This window comes from Sorex araneus, chromosome 9, assembly GCF_027595985.1.
Source record: "Sorex araneus isolate mSorAra2 chromosome 9, mSorAra2.pri, whole genome shotgun sequence".
NCBI classification, from domain to species: Eukaryota; Metazoa; Chordata; class Mammalia; order Eulipotyphla; family Soricidae; genus Sorex; species Sorex araneus.
The window spans coordinates 60,704,334-60,727,925 of NC_073310.1; the positions used below are offsets into that span (position 1 = coordinate 60,704,334).

The 23,592-nt window shown below is 37.7% G+C and overlaps 1 protein-coding gene across 1 annotated transcript in view; it reads right to left on the reverse strand.

The window, feature by feature from the left end:
• Window positions 1-23,592, reverse strand: part of MALRD1 (MAM and LDL receptor class A domain containing 1) — a 590,643-nt gene that overhangs the window by 559,609 nt on the left and 7,442 nt on the right. Inside the window, exons 2-4 of the mRNA XM_012931979.2 lie at window positions 14,587-14,727; window positions 4,116-4,207; window positions 3,868-4,029 (exon numbers count right to left, since the gene is read on the reverse strand). Of these exons, the coding sequence (XP_012787433.2) occupies window positions 3,868-4,029; window positions 4,116-4,207; window positions 14,587-14,727 (395 nt within the window). The remainder of the gene's footprint in view (window positions 1-3,867; window positions 4,030-4,115; window positions 4,208-14,586; window positions 14,728-23,592) is intronic.

Here is a 23,592-nt window from a genome sequence, read left to right on the forward strand (position 1 = left end):
CTCTACACCAGGGTTCATCTAGGACCATAGTCTTTCTTTAGAAATGTATGTATTTCTAAAGAAATGATGTATGACATTGAAAATATCAGAAGTCAGCATAGAAATGAAATTAATAATAATAATGAAAAGAACAGAATAATTCCCCTAAGGGAATGAGGCAACAGATAAGCAGATACTGTCTGGAGACGCTGATTACAAAATGCCCTCAAATAGGACTCTGTTGAGAGCATAATAGGAGACCAATACCCAGGATAGTAGAAGCAAGAGCCAGGAGGACTGGCCCGTGGTTGAAAGCCTGCCTCAAATGCTAGGGGAGAAGACAGTTGGGCAAGAGAAGGGACCCCCATGACAATGATAGTTGGAAATGATCATTCTAGATAAGAACTGTGTGCTGAAAACAGGTAAAGGAGCAAACATAATAACCTCCCAGTATCTGTATTGCAAACCATAATGCCCAAAAGGCGAGAGAGGGAGAGATGGACAGACAGACAGAGACAGAGAAACAGAGACATAAGAGAGAGAAGGAAAGTGCCTGACTTAGAGACACGCTGGGGGAGAGGGTGGTGGGAGTGAAACCGGGGACACTGGTGGTGGGAAATGCACACTGGTGGGGGGGATGGGTGTTGGAATACTGTGTGACTGAAACCCGACCATGATCAGCTTTGTAACTGTATCTTACTGTGACTCAAAATAGAATAAAAATTAAAACACCACTGAATGGTTAAAAAAAAAAACTTTTAAGAAATCAGAGACTAGAGGGTGGAAAGCAGTATGACAAGCACAGCATATCTCTGTGTCCCAGGCAAACAAAGCGAATGAGCAGCTGCTCCCTTGCTGACAGGACAAAATTGAAACATACCCACAATCTTCAAGATTGGTGCAGCCCGAGGATCCCAAGAGAGTCATATGGTCTCTGAGTTTTTACAAAGCCTTTAAAGTAGAAGCACTGTTTTCACATTAGCAATAAAGTATTCCAGGGAAACAAATTAATATCGTACGCATGCATCTGCTTTGGTTGAAGGCACTGCTGCATTTTAAAGCACTCAAGTGAATAACCTGGCTGCCTCGGCTACAGTTGAACTGCCCAGGAGATGATCTATTTGGGAGTTTTACATTTTATATTTAGCTACTGCACATATTTAATCATCAGCCTCCATGCCATACCACTAGGGAATAGGCAGTTAAGAAAAACAGGGAAGTTTGTCTAAAAGGTTTAGCTACTAGGTCCAGTGGGTTTCAGCTCTGCCCTAATCTCTGTTGAAAGACCTTTACCTGACCTGATGATACAGGCAGCTATACATGCAAAGGAAATAGGTGTCATAATGGTGGTGTATAGCTATTTTACCATTGGTTCTGTTTACTAGTTCGAAACTATATGGAAATATGATAGATTATACAGAGGCCAGATTCCCATCTCAGTCACTCCAATTTAATCATGCATGCAAAGAGAAGGGGCGTCAGCTGGTTCAGCCTCCAGAATCTAGTCAATGCATCTCAATCTCCTCAGAAGCACTCTTGACTCTATTTTATTGCTATTAAGACTAGCCTGAGAGATCCAGAGTTATAAGAGAAGGTTAAGTTAATAAGCTAAAAACTTTTCTGGGTGTTAGTGACATCTGAACACCAACAACAAATTCAATGTATTATTGGTGTCAGAATTTCTCATTCTGTGAACCATTCCCCACCAAAGTGAGAAATAGTGTAGTGTCTTGCCTTTTCACATAAGTCAAAAATATGCTCTTTGCAAATCGTATATTAGATAAGTGGTTGATAGTCAAAATACAAAAGAAAATCATATAACTCGGTAGCAAAAAAAAAAAAAACCCACTGTTAAAAATGGACAGAAATTTTGAATAGACCATTTTTTCCAAGGAAGGCATATGAATGACCAGGGGTGCTCAACATCAGAAGCAATAGGGAGAGGCAAATCAGGTAAAGGAACCACAATGAGATAACACCTCACCCCTATTAGAATTGGCTGACATCAGAAAGCCAAGAGATAACACATGTTAGTATTTATTATGCAGAGTCTCTTGCCCCCACGCCTGGCTGTCTTCACCGAGGCCCCTCAGACAGGGTGAGTTGAGTTTCCCTCCCTGCCCCAGGGCAGAGTTCTGGCAGCTGAAGACCTCTGGAAGCCAACCACAGTCATGCTCAAGGCCCCTCTCCAAACGTTCGGATGATCCTTATGCATGAAGGAACGAGCAGAGGAACTCAGGTGTGCGGGACCAGGGGCTGAGATCTCCAAGCCTTCTTGGATCAGGACTGGGCCTCTTCTGCTGAGATCCCCCGTTTTCCAGTAGCTAGGCTGTCACACCCAGAAACTGCTCCCAGCGCATGTAATCCCATCAATGGCAACATCCAGAGACTATAAAACCAAGCTCCCAGAGCTGCGTGACATCTTGTAGCCTAGTTCTCCCTCTCAGAGAATCTGGCAAGCTACTGAGAGTTTCCTGCCCACACGGGAGAGCCTGGCACAAAGCTCCCCGTGGTGTATATTTATGCCCAAACCTGTAACAATGATGGGTTTCATTCCTGTGAGCCTCCAATGGGGCACTGTTGGGAAGGACAAGTAAAGAGAGACTTCTAAAATCTCAAGGCTAAGACGAATGGAGACATTACTGAGACCGCTCGAGAAAATCAACAATTGATTTGATGATGATGATGATGATGATGATGATGGTGATGATGATGATGATTATGATGAGTATTTCATGCAGAGCAGGTCAGAAATAAATAAATTGAAATAAAAGGACACCAAAAACGAAAAAAATAGTCCCTGCTCATGGACTGGAAGAATTTACATGGTCAAAATGACCGTCCTACCAAAAGCATTTATTAAAGATTCAATGCAATTTCCATCAAAATCCTGATGACATTTTTCAAAGACTTGGAAGAATGAGTATTAAATTTTGTGTAGAATCATAAAACCTTCTCTAATAGCCTGAACCATTCTGAGATGGGGAACAGGCAGCATTTCATTTCCTGGTTTTAAATTATACTATAAAGCTATAGTAATCAAAAAGTGTGTGATACTGAAATACTGGCAGACTTTCGAATTAGTATAATAGGATAGCCCAGAAATAAACATTTAGATATATGGAAAGTTCACATATGACAAAGGGACAGGGTACATGAAGTGGAGAAAAGAAAGTCTATTCAACAAGTGGTAATAGGGAAGTTGGATAGCCACGTGCAAATCATGATACTGGATCTATATCTCATGCCATACACAAAAGTTAATTCTGAGTGTCCTAAATACCTCGAGACTAGATGACTAGATCTGAATCCATGACTTGAGGAAAAAACATAGGTGACACCCTCCAAGACACAGACCTCAAAGGTATCATCAGTAATTTGAATCCACAAGGAAATAAAAATAAACACATGAAACTGCACCATACTCAAAAGCTTATGTATGACAAAAGATAATTGGCACATAGAAAACTAGAAGAAAGTATAAGTTAAAAAAAAGTTTATTCACATCCTAAAATCAAATTAGTGGTCCCCAAAAGGGAAGGGGGAAGAAGTGGGTGAATTGGTTAAAATGAATTCATTTTCTAAAGTACATTCATAGAATTGGACTTCTAGTAGCATATACTTAAAACATACAATGTTTCATAATATAATGCTACTTCAATTAAAAATATCTCACAAACTTAAAGTTCTTTTCCTGTCTGTTTTAAGAAGAGTGTTTGGCCATCTCAGTATCTTGAATCTTAAGTTCTTGAAGATTCTCACGAATGCCTCAGTTCTTTATTAGTGATCACAGTCTTCTCACTTTTAATTCACCTGTTATTTTAATTCATCTGTAGCTTGTTATTTTTTTCCCCATTAAACCTAGTTTAAAACCCAACACACACAGACCTGAAATTTCTGGGCACTCTCGATGGTTATGACATTCCTCTCCCACTGTGTCAGGGACCCAGCTGGGCTCCGCCACACGAGCTGCGTGGGGCCACCACGTGCAGTCTGGAGACCTGCTGATAACTGACCACTCACTAGGCTGGAGAAGTAATAAAATGTGACCTGTGAAAAACAATCATCAAACAATGATATGAAGAATTTCCTGAATGTAAAAAAAATGTATTTAAAATGCTATAGATTTCAAATACCTGACAAGCATGTTGGTGATTTGTGGGAAGAAAAATTTTGCTTCTTAAACTTGAAGTAGAATCGATTTGGGGGACAAGTGATAGGAAGTAGGCTGTTAAAAGCAAGAGTGACCATGTTAGAATCAAAGAAATTCCTCATGAATTTTCTTAAGACACCAAGAATATTTCCTTTTTTAAAGTTTGTCTTAAAATTTATATTTGTCACATCAAACAAATAATATAGTAGTATTTGCCATAAGATTGTAAAATCACTAAAATTATTTAAAATTCATGATTTCATAAATATATATTTAATTAGCTATTTTAAGATACTTTAAGTTATGCTGTATTTTACCAAAAATTAGATAAAAGTTCATCTTTATAGTTGTTTAAGTTCAGAAACTTGAGATCCTTCGGCATTTTCTTTTTTAACAACTCCTTGCTCTCAGGACAAATGTAAATGAATAGGGTCTGCAATATAGCTTAAAGGGCTGGAACAAGTGCCTTGCTTGTGCAAGGCCCCAAGTTTGGTCCCCAAGATGCATGCTAAAAATAGACTATAGACCAAATATTGGCCATTCAATACCTCTATTACAAACCACAATACCCATAAGGAAAGAGAGAGAGAAAAAGGGAATGCCCTGCCACAGAGGCGAGCTAGGGTGGGGGGGATGCAGTGGGGGTGGTGGGAGGGATACTGGGAATATTGGTGGTGGAGAATGGGCACTGGTGGAGGGATGGGTACTCAATCATTGTATGACAGAAACGTGAGCAAGAAAGCTTGTAAGTCTGTAACTGTACCTCATGGTGATTCATTAAAAAAAAAAGTGACAACCAAGTTTGATCCCCGGCACTGACCACCTCCTTTACCAATCGCTTGAAAGTCCCATTGCCACAAAATAAAAATGAAGCATTCAAAATGCACCCAAATTTGTAATTCCCATTTTCTAACTTTAATTCCAACTTTGTGCCAACAGTAAGCTTTGTTTTAAAACACACACTCAACTTTATCTCTGTTGTACCCAGGTTTTCGGGCCATGGCGTGAACAACACAGTCAGAGAGACAGTAATGCAAGTGCAAAGGAATTTTATGCCAGTTAACTGGGGTCAACTATCTCACCCACAAAGTGGTCTCTTGATAGCGACCCTGACCTCCAAGTGCAAGCAGTTTATATAGGTTCCAAGGCTGAGCAAGCACTGTGATAGTAGTGATCAAGCAACAGTCATCAGCTATTGACTAATAGCTGACTACTATTAACATTTGATAACAGTCAGTTTCTGGTTGTTCCAAAAAATGGACATAGTAACAGTCAGTTTGTGGTTGTTCCAAAAACTGGATATAGTGACAGTTAGCCCGTGTGTGGCTGTTCCAAAAAATGGAAATAGTGGCCCCTTCTGAACAGTCAGATGTTCTAGCAGTTCCTTACCAGAAATTGCAAGTTCAGTTTCTGGGAAACAGAAACTTAGGCTTTAGTCAAAACTTAACACTAGCTGTGACCTGTCATGGCTGCAGTCTGGCTCTAGGTCTGGCTTTCAGGCACCTAACAATCTCCAGGCCTATAATATGAGTCTATAATTTCTTTTTCCGGAGTTTGGAATGGGTGACCTCCCCCCATATCCCTGAGCTTCCAGCAGCCTGGCAGTCACGCCGAGGAACCGCCTCTGCTGCCACTTAAGGTCATTAACAGCCATGATCCAGAGATGTACAAATAAAGCTCTCAGAAGAGAGCAACACAGAGATGCCTCCAGACCCCGCACTGGGTTGTCTTATCTGTAGCAATCTGGAGGGTGGTGGGTGAGTTCCCTTCCCTGTGCCAACTGACTCCCTGCAGAACTCAAGCACTGCCATTCTCACAGCCACTCTACACAGGCTCAGAGATTCATCTGAGTGAATCTGCTGAAAAACTCAGGTATGCAGGACTTGTGACTGAAATCTCCAGGCTTGTACTCAGTGAAGAATAGGCAAGCTCCCCCCATCTCCCTGTGCTTCTGATAGCCTGGCAGTCACACCCACAAACTGCCTCTGGCACCATGCATTCCCCCCCACACACACACTTATACATACATCATTGTAATGGCCCCATGTCTCCTATTAATCTTTAGATGATATTTATTTCAGTTTATTTATATTATTTCTATATAAAATTCTTATTTTATGCCTCCACAGAAGCAACATATTATAAATTTGAAACATTTAAAATAATCTTCCAACAAAGTGTTCATTATTAAAATGACTAAAGTAACTCAAATAGGCCATCTTGCCACATTCAACAGAGAAGAATCTGGGCGTTCTGGTAAGCAGCACAGGTCAGAGTCTGCTCTGGACCCCAGACTGGGCCAGCAACACTGGGGAGCCAGACGGAGGAGGCACAGCCAGTATGCCTTCTCCAGATGGAGCCCCAGCGACACTGAGCAAAGACTAACACGGCTCCGGGATGCGGGACTGGGACAACTTCAAACTGCGGGGGGCACTGGAGTGGGGCGGTGCCAGCCCAGGCTCCAATTGGCCCTGACCACTGGAAGTCACGCCCTCGACCCACCCTCAGTGCCATCTTGCCACATTCAACAGAGAAGAATCCGGGCATTCTGGTAAGTGGCGCAGGCCGGAGTCTACTCCGTACCCCAGACCGAGCCAGCAACACCGGGGAGCCAGATGGAGGAGGCACAGCTGGTACACCTTCTCCAGATGGAGACCCGGCGACACTGAGCAAGACTAACACGGCTCTGGGACGCAGGACTGGGACAACTCCGAACCGTGCGGCCGCATAAAAAATGAAAACATACAATCTATTGATGCCATCCAACATGTCTGACTGTTGGAGGAAAACCTCCAAATAATGATAGTGAGATTCTTGTTGAAAATTGAACGTAATCAAAGTAAGGAAAGAGTAAAGTGAAAAATGTCTGCCACACAGGAAGAGGGGGAGTGGGAGAGGGGTATGCGGGGTTTGGTGGTGGATCAAATATGAAAACTTTGTAACTTTATCTCACAGTGATTCAATAAAAATAAAAAAATTTTTTAAAAAGTAACTCAAATAGTGTGAGTTCATGTATAATCTTAAATGTCTCTTCAAAAGGGGTTTCAAGAATATTTTTTCCTAGTTGTTGGGTGAGCGTTAGAGTAAAATCCCAACCTAGTTGGATGATCAAAAAAGGAAGTCTGTTTTAAAAAATGAAAGTGACAAAACCATGAATCAAATTTTGAGACCTAAGTCAAATAACTGGCAGCAAATTCAATTCCACCAACATGATCCTCGGGAAAGATAAGGTGGGATTTTCAGTCTGATTTTCCTTGACTTTCGACATGCAGCCTTGCTTCTCCTCTGTTTTCCAGGCTCTACGTGATTAATGGGAATGAATGTGAGCCTAGGAAACATAAATCCTATTATCTACTACATAAGAACCAGCTGGCTTGGAGGAACTAAAATATAGTGAGCATTTTAGCAATGAGATATTATCAATTTTTAAGAACATTTCCCCCAAAAAATCAGGCAGCAAGAATGAATCATCATGACAAGGTTCAGACCTCAAGCAAAGGTTAAAATGTCAAAACGTTTGGAAGTGGAAAGGTGTGCTTATATATGACAAAAATATGAACCCTTTCAGAAAATGGAGGGGAAAAAAATAGGCTTGGATACAAACTCCTATCTGTTAATCATTTCAATTTTTACTAAATTCTATCTCTATTAAATCTAGTTTGTCTCGTATCTGTTCATTAAACTAATACATTTAATATCAGCCATCACCTATCAAAACGATACCTTTAAAATGATACCTTCAAATCAAAATTCCTTACAATTGCTAACCACTTGTAAATCAATGCTACCATATCAATCTGTTTCAGTGATAAAGGGCTTCAGGAGCTACTAGAGGATATCATAAAACATAAACATGAGGGTAATGTTAATGAAAATACCATTGCAAAGATCTCTGAAAGTTCTCTGCATAGAAGCCATGAAATGTGGAACCAAGAGGGGAAAAAAATGTTCATAGCAAGGCTTAGGAACAACTGAGGAGTTTTTACTCAAGAAATACTCTTTAAAAAAAACTTTTTATTTTATTTATTTATTTTAAATTGCCCTAATCCCATTGTCCAGCCTCCAGATTGATAGTAACTTTGAAGAATAGCTGCCCATATTTCAGGGGCAGTGTGGTAGCCAAGGGGGGAAGCACAATAGAGTTTTTCCAAAGTCTTCTTACAATTGTCATTATTTGACATGTCTTGAGTTTCCTGAGAGGCTCCACTGAGAAGTCTGTCTGAAATTGATTGTCTTAACTAACAGTGCTGAGGACCTTCACTGTAGGCATTTGTTGAAATAAATCACTGGCATTAAAATTAACTTCACAGGGGCCAGGGTGACAGTACAGTGGGTTAGAGGTTAGCCTTGCACACAACCAACTGTTCACTCCCCAGTGCCACACATGGCCTCTTGAGCACCGTCCAGAGGGATCCCTAAACTCAGAGCCAGTATAAACCCTGAGTACTGTCAACTGTGGGCCAAAAACCAACCAACCAAACAAACAAACAAAAATCCCCAAACCAAACAAAGAAAAAGTGAATTCCACAATTGCCTATAGCAGTGTATCAGAGTGAGGGCTAACAAGACATAAGCAAAAGGCTTACAGGAAAACCTGGGTGTGTTTATATGTCCCAAAGTTCTTGAAATGTTGCAAAATATTCCTGTCAATATAGTCAGGCACAGTCTTCGCATAAACCATGGTTATCATCTAGGAAGATCTCAAAAGGACCTAAACCTAAGTTCGTATTCCTTTTTTTTTTTTTTTTTTTTTTTTTTTTTTGCTTTTTGGGTCACACCTGGCCACCTGGTGATGCCTAGGAGTTACTCCTGGATTTGCATTCAGAATTACTGCTGGAGGTGCCCGGGGGACCATAATGGATGCTAGAAATTTAACCTGGGTCAGCCTCGTACAAGGCAAGTGCCCTACCCACTGTACTATCGCTCCAGCCCCATAAGCTCGTATTCTTGGCAACTCTGAGGCACTGTGGAAAAAAAAAAAATGAAGTTTGAGACATAGTTGTTAAAAGCCCGTCTGGGTAAACTACAAAGATATTCCCCAACAGGCACACAGACTCTCAACAAACACTTGGGAAGTTGTTACCATGGTACCAAATTATTAAACTCTCTCCAGTCCCTAAGATGACCAAGCCAGGAATTAACTGACCACATAGGACAAGGATAAGACTATGCAGAAAAGTTTTTTTTTTCATTCCTTTACAAGATTACAACAAATAGTAATAACAACAATTCCTGGAAAGGAAAGTTGTTTCCACATTAGACTCATTTTATTGTAATTCACTTTATTACACTTTGCAGATGCTGAGTCTTTTATATCTTGGGGGTTTTGGCAAACCTGCTTTAATCAAGTATAACTGTACCATTTTCCCAACAGCATTGGCTCAGTTTGTATCTCTATGTCACATTTAATTAAGGTATTTACCTTGATAGACACAAAGCTATCGCACATTTAATACACTATAGTGTCATGCAAACATAACTTTTATGTGCACTGGGAAAACTAAAGTTTTCTGTGACTTGTTTTATTGTAAAACTTGCTGTACTTTGTAGTCTGAAGCCAAATTTACAAATCTCTAAGGTGTGTCTTATATATTTGTTTTAAATAGGTTTCAGGAAAAATTGGAATAAGTTCAAAGAAACAAAAATTGTTAATATAGATAAAACTTATGGATGCCTATTTAGAGAAAGAAGACACACAATGTGAAGTGTTTCAGAGACTTTCAAGACATCAGATTTACTAGACAAAGACTTTAAATCTATTTTAAATATCCCGGAAAGTGAAAAAGAAACCAATTTTAAAGAACTAAAGATATGATAATATCTCACAAATATTTTTTGTCAATAAACACAAATTCTGAGGAAGAATAATTACTCACTAAAATTGGTTGCAACAATTGATAAGATTAAAATAATTCAGTGTTGATAGACATACAACATATAAACCTGTAATTTGTAGTGACAATAGCATAAAGTTTCAGAGATTGGTGTTATATAAGATAAAATATATATGCAAATGTAAATTACTAATAATATAATTTAGATTGTATAAATTAAGATTTTAAAAGAAATTGAGGTCAAAAGAGAATCAAGAGACTAGGTCTCTAGACTTCAAATTTAGGCTCCTTCACCCCCACAATGCACACTGAACCAATTAAGAAGTAATTTTATTTATTCCAAAATAAAATAACAAGCATGAATGGAGAATCAAGAAATTGAAAACACTGTATTTTCTTAAAACATTGAAAATTAGTGCACACATTTCTGTTGTTCTAACAAATTACCATGCAGTGGCATAAAACAACACACATGTATTAGTTCATAGTTTCTCCAGCTCAGAATTCCTGGCATAGTTACTTCTTTGCTTAAGAGGCTCAAAAAATGAAATGATGGAGATGCAACCATTATGTTCATCTGTAAATGTTTGGGGAGTGAGGTCCCTTTAAAGGTTGAATTTAGAGGATTTTAGAAGAGGAATCTTGAAAGAAACTCCTTTAAAATTCTGCCTGCCATCATTAAGTAGATCTTAACTTGGTTCTCTTATGACCTTCATTACATTTTAAGGTGTTGACCAAAGCCTATGAAGCTAAAAGTAGTTGAGTTCCTCTAAGTTCTTCCTTGATTAATTCAACTGTAGGACATATTGAATCAATGTGACCACTCATTACAGTGGCCAGACTTCATTTACAGAGAACTGAAATTTGATGGGTCCTTTCCAAACGCTTTAACTGGTAAAATTCCCTGCTCACTTCGTTTGGCATAATTTCAGTCTATTGAATTTTCATCTACGGTTTAAATTATTTTAAATTTGGTTTTTTTGGGTTTTTTTTCTTTTTGGGTCACACCCATCAATGCTCAGGGGTTACTCCTGGCTTTGCACTCAGAAATTACTCCTGGCAGTGCTTGGGGGACTATATGGGATGCCGGGGATCTAACCCTGGTCGACCGCATGCAAGGCAAACGCCCTATCCGCTGTGCTATCTCTCCGGCCCCAAATTATTTTAAATTTGGATCACATTTATTTTAATATCCTCTTGTTTTATTTTATGTATTTCTATTGAGCATAGTTTTTTTTTTCATTTGTGGAGGAGTTAATCTGAAGAAAATACAGCAATATAAATTTGACTAACAAATCCTCATTTACACGTAAAGATAAATTTCCTGCCAAAGGGAAAAAAGTGATCAGAAGCATTTTCTATATTTTCACAGATAAATGACAGCTTGCATTTTTAGCTCTATTCAGTGGGATATTATTTACCTAAAGATATTTAATAATTTGGTTAGTTATGTAAAGAAGTTTCACCAATGTGGTTTCGGTTAATTTAAATAGTAATCATCTAAGTTGTCAACTATGTTTCCTTGACTGGTGCATGTTTTAATCTAGATTAAAAATAAAACATAAAATAAATATGTAGTATATTATCCTACAAAAATGGGCGTCAAGGTTTTGATCAGAGTGATAGTACAGCAGGTAGAACATGTACCTTGCACGCAACTGACCTGAGTTCAATCCCCATTACCACCCACACGTGGTCCCCTGAGCCTCATCAGGAGTGATCCCCTATGCAGGAGTAAGCCCTGAGCACTGCTGACTGTGCTCCCCCCCCCAAAAAAAAAAAGACATGAAGTTTTTGAGGAATTACAAAATCAGTTCACTCATTTAAAATGCACACACAAGCAGGCACTCATCAAAGATCTTGATATTATTATTTTACAAAGAATTTATAGAAGAAACAAAAAGTCCACAAATACACTTGAGGCCAATAGACCATTAAATACCAAATGTTTGTGCCCGTGAATGTTTTTATACTACTCCTCAGACACCGTCAACATCTATCAATACGGCTCATTTCTGCTGCCTCGTTGGACAGTGGAAGATACAGGATTGTTAACTGAAAAGGTTTAGGCAGATGGAAGAAGAGAGAGGAGAAAAAGTACTGATGGGCAAAGTAACCATAGACGACACTATCCTTGATGCCTCTAGTCCTATTCAGATGCTGTCTGTCTCGTTTCTCAACCACACCATAAAGCACTGGTCCTTATGTGATTCTCTCACTCTAAAATATCCTTTCTCTCCTCAATATTTCATACCATCAAATGCAAAAGAGCTCATTGATAATTTTTAAATAATGTCACCATTTTTTTAAATTTGTGTTGTTGTCATTGACGGAGACTGGGGAAGAGAGGAGTAAAGAGTTAGTGTGAGGTTTTTTATTTTTTTTTATGGTTCCAGAAATAAAGCCTAGGGCTCCATGCATAGAAGGTATATACTCTGCAGATAAACTGTGTCCCAGCTCGATGAACACATGTGAACATTAAGAAATAGCAAACTACAGTCCACAGACAAATTTAACTATAGTAGGTGGCTAAAAAAAAAATGACAGAAATTCTGTTCTCTCCTTGGGCCACAGAACCATAGAAGGGAGCCCAGGCAGTCAGATCCACCATAAACAGAGGAGAAATCTCTAGAGAAAAACAGAACCAAAATAAGACATTTGTTCTGTATATAAAGAGTTAAGAAAGTCAGCAACTACTCAAATAAAATAAATCATTAATACTTTCTAAAGAAATACAGCAGAGTTCAGAGCATCGCAATGATAATATTCATAATGTCAAGTACAGCATCCAAAACCACTGGAAAGGGAGTTAATAAGATATAGCTATGCCATGTGAAAAGACAATTATACTAGATGATTCTGAGATGAGAAACAGGAATTTTTAAAACTACGATTGTAATTAAGTTCAATGAGGCAAACAAAATGTAGTTATAGAAAAATCAAAAGATAAGAAATCCATATAAAGAAATTAAGAATTGAAGAGGTGGGCGAGAAGCAGCATAAGGACAGTAGCCGAGGGCTCTGAATACTTCAGAGGTGGTAGGGTACAAATAAATATTAACATTATAGTAAACACATTACCTAAACTATATAATAATTTTAAAAAATAAATTTTAAAAATAAGTTGATAACTAGGGAAACTCCAAACAATAATGAGTTTTTTGTTTGAATGTAATCAAAGTAAAGAGAAAGTAAAGTGAAATTTATCAGCTACACAGGTGGGGTGAGGGGCTGGGGTGATGGGGGTGAGGGGCAGGTTTACTGTGGTTCTTGGTGGTAGAATATGTGTACTGGTGAAGGGATGGGTGTTCGAGCGTTGTGTAACTGAGACTTAAGCCTGAAAGCTTTGTAACTTTCCACATGGTAATTCAATTTTTAAAAAGGTAAATAAAAAAATAAAAGCAATGAAATAGCAAAACTGCATGCAGTATAAAAATTTAAAAATAATTTAATGTATATGGCATTATTAAAAATATGACCAACTAGAACAATAGTACCCTAGGTAAGGTGCTTGCCTTGCATGGGGCTGACCAGGGTTTGATCCTCAACACCCCATAAGGTCCCCTGAGCACTACCAGAAGTGCTCTTTCAGTGAGGAGCCAAAAGTATTCACCTCTGGGTATGCCCTTTCCCCCCAAAAAATATTAAATCTAAAAATGGCAAAGGAAATAATCACACAAGTTGAAAATAAACTTTGTGTCATACTTTGGACAAGTTTTATTACCGATGTCTTGTTTAACCCTAAAGTTAGCTATCCTACAAACTAGGCTTCATTACCACACACATCATCATCTCCATCAAAGTTGAGAAACTAAGGGTTTAACAAGTCAAGTTGTTCAAGATTGTACAGCTTGCACGTAACAGAATCAGGATTTGAATCTGCATGGGTAGAACTTATACAAGTATTTCCATATAATTAATATCAGAAATGTGAATATTGGTTTGCTTTAAATTATTTCTAAGGAAATGCTTCTATTTAACATTCAATTGCATTTGAAATAAGCATCATTTGTCTAAAGAAAAGAGTCACCAATGATTTTGCCAGGCAGGGCACTCCTGGCATATCATGTGTAAACCTGTCAGATGAGGGCAGGCACCGAATCAATTTTTTTCTCTCTAAAATATCTTGTACAAAATTAGAAATTAATAAAGTTACTATTTAATGAACAAAACAAAGAATAAATATGCCTGGTTCCAAAGCCACCTGATCTCTCTACCCCCAGCCTAAGGTCAGCAAAATCTCCCATCAGACATCAGAGCATTCCAGTCTCATCAGGAAAATGAAGCTCCATGAACAGAGCTAAGCACCATCTAGTCAAAATCGGAGAAATTGACTTAATCACACTATTGTTATTAAAATTTCATTTTACAAGTTCTACAAAGAGTTAAAATAGCTGGAAATCTTAATTATTGCCTAGATCAACTTTCAGGACACAGAAACCCAATTATAAAAACCCAATGTGATATTCTAGAATTCTAAGTAAATGCTTTAAGAATGCATAAAAGGTGATATTATAATTGCTAATATGTCAACAGCCAGGATTATGCCACCTAATCAACCACTTGGCAGAGAGGAAAGAGAGAGGGGAAAAGAGAGAGACAAGATTTCAAAGGATTTACCAGACTTATCACCATTGTGATCATAAAATGGAGCAGAGACGCCAGACATCCCATTTTGCTTTTTCCATCCAAGTTGAATATTCTGATCTTGTGTCATACTACAGAGTCCATCTTCAAAATCACATCTTTCTCTATTCCAGCCTGAGGGGAAAAAATCTGTGTTTACAAACCATTTTTAGTTGCTTGAGAAATAAAATAATGATAGAACATGAAAGCTTGCAATAAATGCCAAATATGGAAGACTAACAACAGGATTATTTCCCACAGTTTAAGTCTGTCCTATTATCACAAAGCTATTTTTGCATATGGCATCCTGATAACTGTGTGCTCAAGCAGAAAAAATGCCATCAGAGGTCAGTAGACTCGGGACCTAATCCTGACATTGTCTCTTATTAACTTACTGCCTTATCTAAACTACTCAACAACAGCAAACCCCCTTCTTCACTTTTTGGACTTAAATAATGGCACCCTGCCCTGTCTCCCTCAAAAGATAGCTCTCCTGGCATAATGGACATAAGAATACTCCACATAAAATGTGAAGAGTTGTTTCTGTAAGACTATATCTTCAACTTAATCAAATCAGAGGCCCCTTTGACTCAACACCCCTGGAATTAGGTAGAGCAACTCCTCTAAATCTTGTGTTCTTAAAATTCTTGGTGGTTTTATCACAACAAAGACATTTCCTGGATCCTTTTCTTTTTTCTCTCTTTCCTTGGGTATAAGTGATTCTCCAAGAGACTTGGGAGAAGCAGGAGGGTTTTTTGCACTTGGCTGATCACAATAACCACCCAGGTGGAGCTCTAAAAATATCTGCAAATGTCGCTCTCTACAAACAGACTATTGTTCCCGTTATCTCTACAACAGATCATTGTGGCCAGGTAGTCCTTAGCTGTGGAGGAGATTTGCCTCTGTCTGGTTTGTTCTTGTACTGACTAGTTGCATTTGTCACAAATGGGAGTAAACCATTGGATAATAGAGAATGTTTGGGAAGCCAGTCACAAAAATGAAACTTACTTTACCACATTTTAGACAAAATAATTTGTTAATAATGCATTGGGTACATGTTCTTGAGATGACTCTAGGAGTATTGAAAGTCGGTGCATAAATATCTTTTAAAAACAACTTTACTTTTAGTCTTTTTTTAAAAAAATTGACTCCTAGACCACTTTATTTTGAAATATTTTATTATTCTGTGGCATATTGTGGCAGAGAGTCTCTTATCTGCACACCTGGCTGTCTTCCCCGGGGCCCCTCGGAGGGAGGGGATGGGCTCCAGCTTCCCTCCCTGCCCCAAGCTGAGCTTCCGGCTGCCAAAGACCACCAGAACCTAGCCACAGCCATGCTCAAGGCCCCTCTCCACACGTTCGAACAGGTCTCACACATGAAGGTACCAGCAGAGGAACCCAGGTGTGTGTAATCCCATCAACGGCCAACATCCAGAGACTTAAAAGCAAGCTCCCAGAAGCGCACGGCCTCAAAGCGTCCACACGATATTTTATAACCTACTTTTCCCTCTGGGAGAAACTTGCAAGCTACTGAGAGCTTCCTGCCCACATGGGACAGCCTCGCAAGCTTCCCATGGTGCATCTATATGCCAAAGGCAGTAACCATCTGAATCTCATTCCCCTGACCCTGAAGCCTTTAGAGGATTCTAAAACCTCAGGGATAGGGCGAATGTAGAGGTTACTGAGACCACTCAAGCCACTCAACGATCAACGGGATTTCGTGATCGTGATCGTGTGGCATATTATAATCAACAATCTTAATATCTACTATCTAATTTGTTCTGTGCTAAGCACTTGTAATAGCTTACTTCTCAAAATAACACTATGAATAAGAAGTTTTCTTCCATTTCTTGAGACTTTATGATAGAATGCTAGTGAGTCCTGGACTCAACACTGAAATCTAAATCTTTTTTACTTCAAACCTTTGGAGCTTTTAGATCTCTGTGCTAAAGCCTAACTCATAAGCCATTATCCCGTTTTCGTCAGAGACCTGGAATGAGATCTATCAGAGTTTCTTCTAGGCTGAAGGACACCAGTTTCAAGGCAAATTGATATTCTATCCAAAAGTAATTTGATGTCTATAAGTCATACCATGATTAAATTTACAACTCACTCTTGTTGTCTTTAAAATATTTAGAAGATAAAATATTTAGAAGAGTTGAAATATCCCAACTATTACCTCATCAACCCCTAGTGATCCAGAGAATCTGACTAAACAAAAATGAAACAAAGAATTATGTAGATATTTGTGTATGTACATGCATGCACATAATTACCTACGTGTGCATCTATATAAGTGTATCCATATTACATTTTTATTTAGTTTCCAGCAATTTAATAATGATCTGTTTGTGATTACCAAATACTGTAAACTACTTTATCACCATATTTTAATAATTATATGTATGTATATACATTCTCACATAAGTACAGAGTGATTTTTTTAACACCAAGATATTACTGTGCAGTAGAATTACTTAGTTGACATCTGTTTGCAAGTTCTTTGTTCTTCCTAATATACAGTGATAATGATGATGATTTCTGGAAGTATTAGAACTGGAAAAACAGAGAAATAAAACTCTTTACCCTGAATAGTCTCAACAGGAGTTCTTATTGTTATAAAACGATTCTAATGGCATACATTTCTACTAATTCTTATTAAAAAAGCAATCATGAACTTATAATAACTGCTGAACTATTCAAAAGTACGTCAGAGCTTTTTTCTAAGTATTCTTTTTTCCAAATAGAGAATTAGATACTTTAATCCACCTACCTACTTTTTCTTTAATTGTGACTATTTTGCTTTTTAATTCCATACTCCACTCCTCCATATCCAAATAGGAGAGATTTTTGTTATATTAAAATCTGCCTCTATGGGCTAAAGAGACACTACAGTGCGTAGGGCGCTTGCCTTTCAAGTAACCAACCCAGGTTCAATCCCTGGCACCACACATGGTCCCTCATGCCCATCAGGAGTGGTCCCTGAGCACCACCAGGTGTGGACTAAAAATGAAACAAAAAAATAAATAAAACCTCTCTTTACGTAGATTCTTGCCAGACCACCATCATCATTAAATTCTTTTGTGGACAAGACATGAAACATTGAGGAGAGGCATCCAAGAGCTCATCAGTAAAATTCTGGGCTTTTTGAAAGTAAAACGTCACTTCTTTAGATTTCTCTAATCCCAAAGAACAGGATTTTTTACATTCAAAGCCATGTTTTAAGTAAACAGACAATTTCATGTGCTCATTTTCCGTTGGAATACCTTTCCTTTCTTTTTCTTATCTAATTACTCTGGCTGGGACTTTTAGTAGGATGCCAATAAATGTTAATAAAGGAGAACATACTTATCTTGTTCCATATCATATAGAAAAAAAGTTTGAATTTTCACCACTTAATGTGATATTAGCAATGCGTTTTTCATCTGTAGACCTTATTTTACTGAGGTGATTTCCTCCTACTGAAAGTTCATTACATATTTTATTACCTTCTTTTTTAAGAAAAGTTATATATATATATACCATGTAGTCACAAAATTAAGCATACAACTCACTTTACTATTTAGAAAATTATTTTTGTGTCACTCACATATTAAAATACTTTCACAAAGAACTATTTCCTTAATCTCATCTAATAAACCATAATGTCCAGTGCATACAATGAACTGAAATAAATTCATTATACTGTAAATGAAGTAAAATTTAAGTTTCTCAAAAGTTAATTTCAATAAAAGACCACTATTATTTGGCCTAGCAATTTCAAAGTACTAATTAGTTTTTATCAGGGAAATGTTTGTCTTTCATACTGAATTAATTTTAAGATTTTCATTGAGACAGAACCAGGGAAAAGCCTAACTCGCATAGACATGTGAAAACAAATAGAATTAGCACTTCCATAGTTCAGTACCAATTATCCAGTATTATCTAGGTTGAAATCTTAGTACATTGTCTCCTTTATTCTCAAATCATTGAGAATATCCTAGGCGAGAACTGTCATTGATAGAACCTATGTCAATGAGAACCAAACCAGATTTTAACTTTAAGATTATCTCAGGGTTAGTAATTTTCAAAGAACCTCTCCAGTGATTGTAGATGTTTAGTGATTTCTGCAAAATATCGACAAGGGATGGCATTCACTCCTGTCTTGAAGTAATAGTACCTAAACAAATAATACTCTAATATTATAAATGTTGAGAAGTTGTTTATGCATAATTCTCTATTCCAGAATAGCAGCTTGTCCAGAAGATAACCTGGCTTTTCAGAAATTTATTTAACAGTGAATTAAGGGACCTTGATGAGAAAATTATGTCTTTTGCATGAATAAATTTTCTATCCAGTAAACTAATTCAGACCCAAATGAGCTCCTGTCATTAACACTCTTTCCATTTCTCTTTAAATTAAGAAAAATTTTTCTTCCAAATTGAATCAAGCCTTTAGACTCATTTACTGATAAGTAGCAATTGTTTCTAGGTGGTAGTGAACAGTATATATTCAAGTCCTATTTCTCTGAGGGAAACCTTATTAAATATTGTGATATGTGCCTTCATAAATTTTATAACTTTCACAATAGAAATAAGGCAACTATAGTCTCAGGATTACAAGCATATTGTAACCAAATCTTTAGTTGGAACGTGCATATGTAAAAGTCACACTTATTGGCAATCAGAAAAGGTATAATGGATATAAGTATTGCAATAATTTCAGCTATATTACAAACAAACATTGAGTTCTAAGACGCTTTTTGAGGACAAACAAACCAGTTTTAGCACTAGTTGCCTTTGAAATTTTCCAGAGGATCTAATAAACTCAATATCCTTCTTGGATAATGTAATTGTGCACACTTGAGTCACAAAACAAGAGCAGGGGACAGGAGTGGTAGGACCCCCGGCAGAGTGCTCACTGTGCATGGAGTCCACCCCGGTTTGATCCTTGGCACCACATAATGTCTCCTGAGCTGCTGAGAGTGATTCCTCAATTCAGAGCCAGGAGTAAGCTCTGAGCACAACTGGGTGTAGCTTTCCCACCCCCCCCCCAAAAAAAATCAAGAGTGAACTGCATTGTGAGACTCTAATTTTATCCAGTTCCACAGTGGAGGAAAAATAGTGTAGCTGATAAATTCAGCCAATTCATAAACCACATGATCAATCTAATCTAATATCAATTGACTTTAGATGCCTATTCTCTTGGAGATCATGAAAACCAAGCATTTAACTCCCCAAGTAGAGCAACTGTTTTCTTTTTCTTTTTCTTTTTTTTAAATGAATATTTAAAAATATATATTTTTTAATATTTTTATATATATGTTTTTAAATGAATCACTGTGAAATACAGTTGCAAACTTGTATATATAGTTTTTAAATGAATCACTGTGAAATACAGTTGCAAACTTACAAACTTTTGTGATTACTTTTAGTCATGCAATGATCGAGTACCCATCGCTCCACCAGTGCCCATTCTAGAACAACTGCTTTGCATTTCCACAACTTGCTTCAAAAATATTAAAGAAACTATTCAAATCTCTGAACGAATGATTAACTTCACAAAGGCTTACTTATTTTCTTTGCTTGCTTAGAGTTTTGCAAAAGACACATGACTCCAGAAGTTTATCTTAATTGTGATGTGACAGATGTTGCTAGAATTGTGACCTACACACCATAGGATAGGTCAAGATGTTCTAGTATAGTTTTGATCTCTCTCTTACGAGAAAGAGTCACCATCAAGACAATTTTCAAAATGCTGAGTTTGTTGTTTTCACAGGCAAGACACAATCGCAACTTTCACACGATTTCATACTCTGACATAAAAGAAAGATTCACCCTATACGGTTCATCTTTCCCTTCATATTCCCACTATTCTCCACTGTAAACCAGTTTTAGAAATCAAAATCTATTAAGGAAAATTATATGTGATGCCTTGTAAAAAATACAACCACGCACGTGCGAAAAGGGGTTATGTGTGTGTATTGTTCTCGGGCTCTCAGGATGGTGCTTTCTCTCTCTCGCTGCTCTCATTTGGTGCTCTCGAGCCACTATGTATGGATCGGATCAGGATGGCTTCTCCTTGTGCTCTACTTCTGTGTGTGCCATTGTGCTCTCTTCTGTCTGTCTCTCTATCTCTGTCTCTGTAGTCTCTCCTCTGGTCTCTTCTGACCTCTCTCTGTCTCTGCTTCTGTATCTTCTCTCTCGCTTCTGTGTCTTCTTGCTTCTGTCTTACCTCTGCCCTTCTGTCTTGCCTCTGCCTTTCTCTATCTTGCCTCTGCCCCTCTCTCTTTCCTCTTCCCGCTTCTAACTTGCCTCTGCCCCTTTGTGTCTTCTCCCTCTTTCTGTTACACTTTCAGTTTATATAGAAATCACATAGCATGGTGAAACAAAGGTGGGTTGAACATTAACAAATCAACAAAAAGGGGTAAGACCATTTCTGCAGGAGAGTAACAAAATCTCATCTAAGGAGATTACTTCAGATTACTAGGAGATCCACTGAATGGTGGGGGTCCAAACAAGTGTGTATCCCTTTCTTCCTTCCTCAGCTAGTAATCCACTTAAACAGTTACAGTAAATTTACTTCTAATATTTCTAGCAATGCCATTCTCACTGAGCACAGTAAGAGATATATCAGAAAGTTTGATTCTTTCTGAGGATATTCACTATATATTCCAGACCACAGTCCTCAGGCCAGGTTAGTCTTCCTAACCCCATCAGGGTCCTAGTCTCATCGTTACTTTTGGATCATGACAACATTTGTCTATGACCATGTTCTCAACTTATAGTTGAGTATTGTGGCGCTTTGGCCTGGCCCATTTCGATGCCAGGGTAGCTCACAGCTTGCCCTGGGTCCATTCTGTCCCTCGTCAGGACCCTGCTTTTGGGGTGCTAAGAACTAAGGGCAACTGAGTTGAGAAAGCAAATGCCCAGGAGTAAATATTATTGGGGTCAATCAGCTCCCAAGTTACAAAGCATAATGTGAACTGTCTTCCTGTGTCCATACAGAAAGGACATTGCTTTAAGGTAAACTAAGTTCCCTGTGGCAAGGCTGAAACGACAAACCCAATGTTATCCTACAAGAGTCTAGAACCCTCTTGGTCTTTTTTTTTGTAAATTAGAGTTTAGTTCATGTGTTAACAATAACCATATGTAATGAATATGGTTTTGATATACATCAGTTCCTCACTTAAGCACCACCGCATCCGTCTGTCTTTTTAAGGACCAATGCGCAGGGATGAGGATCTGTTCCTTTTCAAAGACAAATTAGAAATTTGATTCAGACCAAAAGGAATGAGGATTTTACTGGGAACCCAAATTCCAACTTTCAGGATTAAGAAGATAGTTCTAGAGTAGGCAAGAGGAAGGTGTCCTGGGGCTGGAGCAATAGCACAGCGAGTAGGGTGTCTGCCTTGCATGCGGCCGACCCGGTTTCGATTCCCAGCACCCCATATGGTCCCCCGAGCACCACCAGGAGTAATTCCTGAGTGCATGAGCCAGGAATAACCCCTGTGCATCGCCAGGTGTGACCCAAAAAGAAAAAAAAAAAAAAGAGGAAGGTGTCCTAAGGAGAAAGGGGAAATAGAAATGATCTCACAGAAGGCCATTTGGAAGTAGAGGTTGGGGTGTCAGTTGGGAGACTGTGTTAGCTTCATGTGATGTCCAATCACTCCCCAAGTCCAAGGAGCTAATTCCAAATGTGCAGTCAAAATATTGCATTCAAGAAACACTTGGACAGGGGTGTCACACGAGCAAGAGAGTATATGAGTATTGATACCAAGATGGTGAAGGAAAAGCACCTCCATTCCTCATTGTGCCTGAGATTGGACAAGTATAAACATTTGGCCCCATTACACAACTTTATTGCTAATACTTCCTGTTTTTGCAAACATTTTTGACACACTATTTTGCTAGCAAATGTTTACAATATTTTACTCCAGATTACAAAACAGCATCTGTGACCAAAAGTAGAAAATCAAAATTGTTTTTTTAGTTTTTGAGAAAAGGGAAAAAGTCTGTTTTTCATCTTCTGACCTATATATCTAACATTATCTACCTCATATTTTTTAAGTAATCAAAAGATAGCAGCTTAGAAACCAACTGGATCACTTTAGGATCTCATTTCATCCTAATTTTAAAAACAAGAGATGTTATTCTAGTAAAGTTGAAGAATAAATATGTACCAAAAATAAGAGTCACACATAATCAGCAACCATCATCTCATATGACCTGAAATTTTTAAGTTTATTTACTGATCACTAATCACAATTTTCATCAAGAAAAATCATGAGCTTTCCCCATTTAAAAATTAAAATTATGCCATGTTCACTATACCACTGCAATTATACCACTGTGATATTTAAATATATCACAATTTATTTCATTATTAATCCAGTCATATAAACTTGCATTATTTTTAATTTTCAACATCCTAATGCATGCTGTGCTGTGATTATTTGCATAATTTTTTCCTAATTGTTTTCTGGAGATAAAATCTTAAAAGTGAAATTACTCTAGAGGGGTTTAAACACTTTTTAAACCTTTATATTTCAAAGAAACTATCAAAAATCCAAGAGTTTTAACATGCCTGCCTCCCCTCTTTCTCATGTCCTTCACATCCACAGACTATTTTTAAATGTCTATTTGGTTTCTAAAATACTGTCAGTCTTTTTCCAGTTGGGACTTATGATTGATAGCTAAATTGATCACTTGATAAACATGATCGTTTTCTTTTTTGGTGTGCCAGTTGCCATTTGAGGACTTTTGCCCATTTTTCTATGATAAAACACATCTTTTCTTTGAGTTATTTTTGTGAGAATTTTCAACTATATTGAAGATTTTTTTATCTTTTGTTTTATTTATGATGCTGTTAATAAATTGAAACTTTTAATTTATACACTCTAATTCACTGATTTTTCTGTGTTTTCATTTAATGCATAGAAGGTCCTTTCATGAACCAATATATTATTAGGCATAAATATATTACAAATGTATTTTGAAGATGTATTATACTTTAAAGAAAA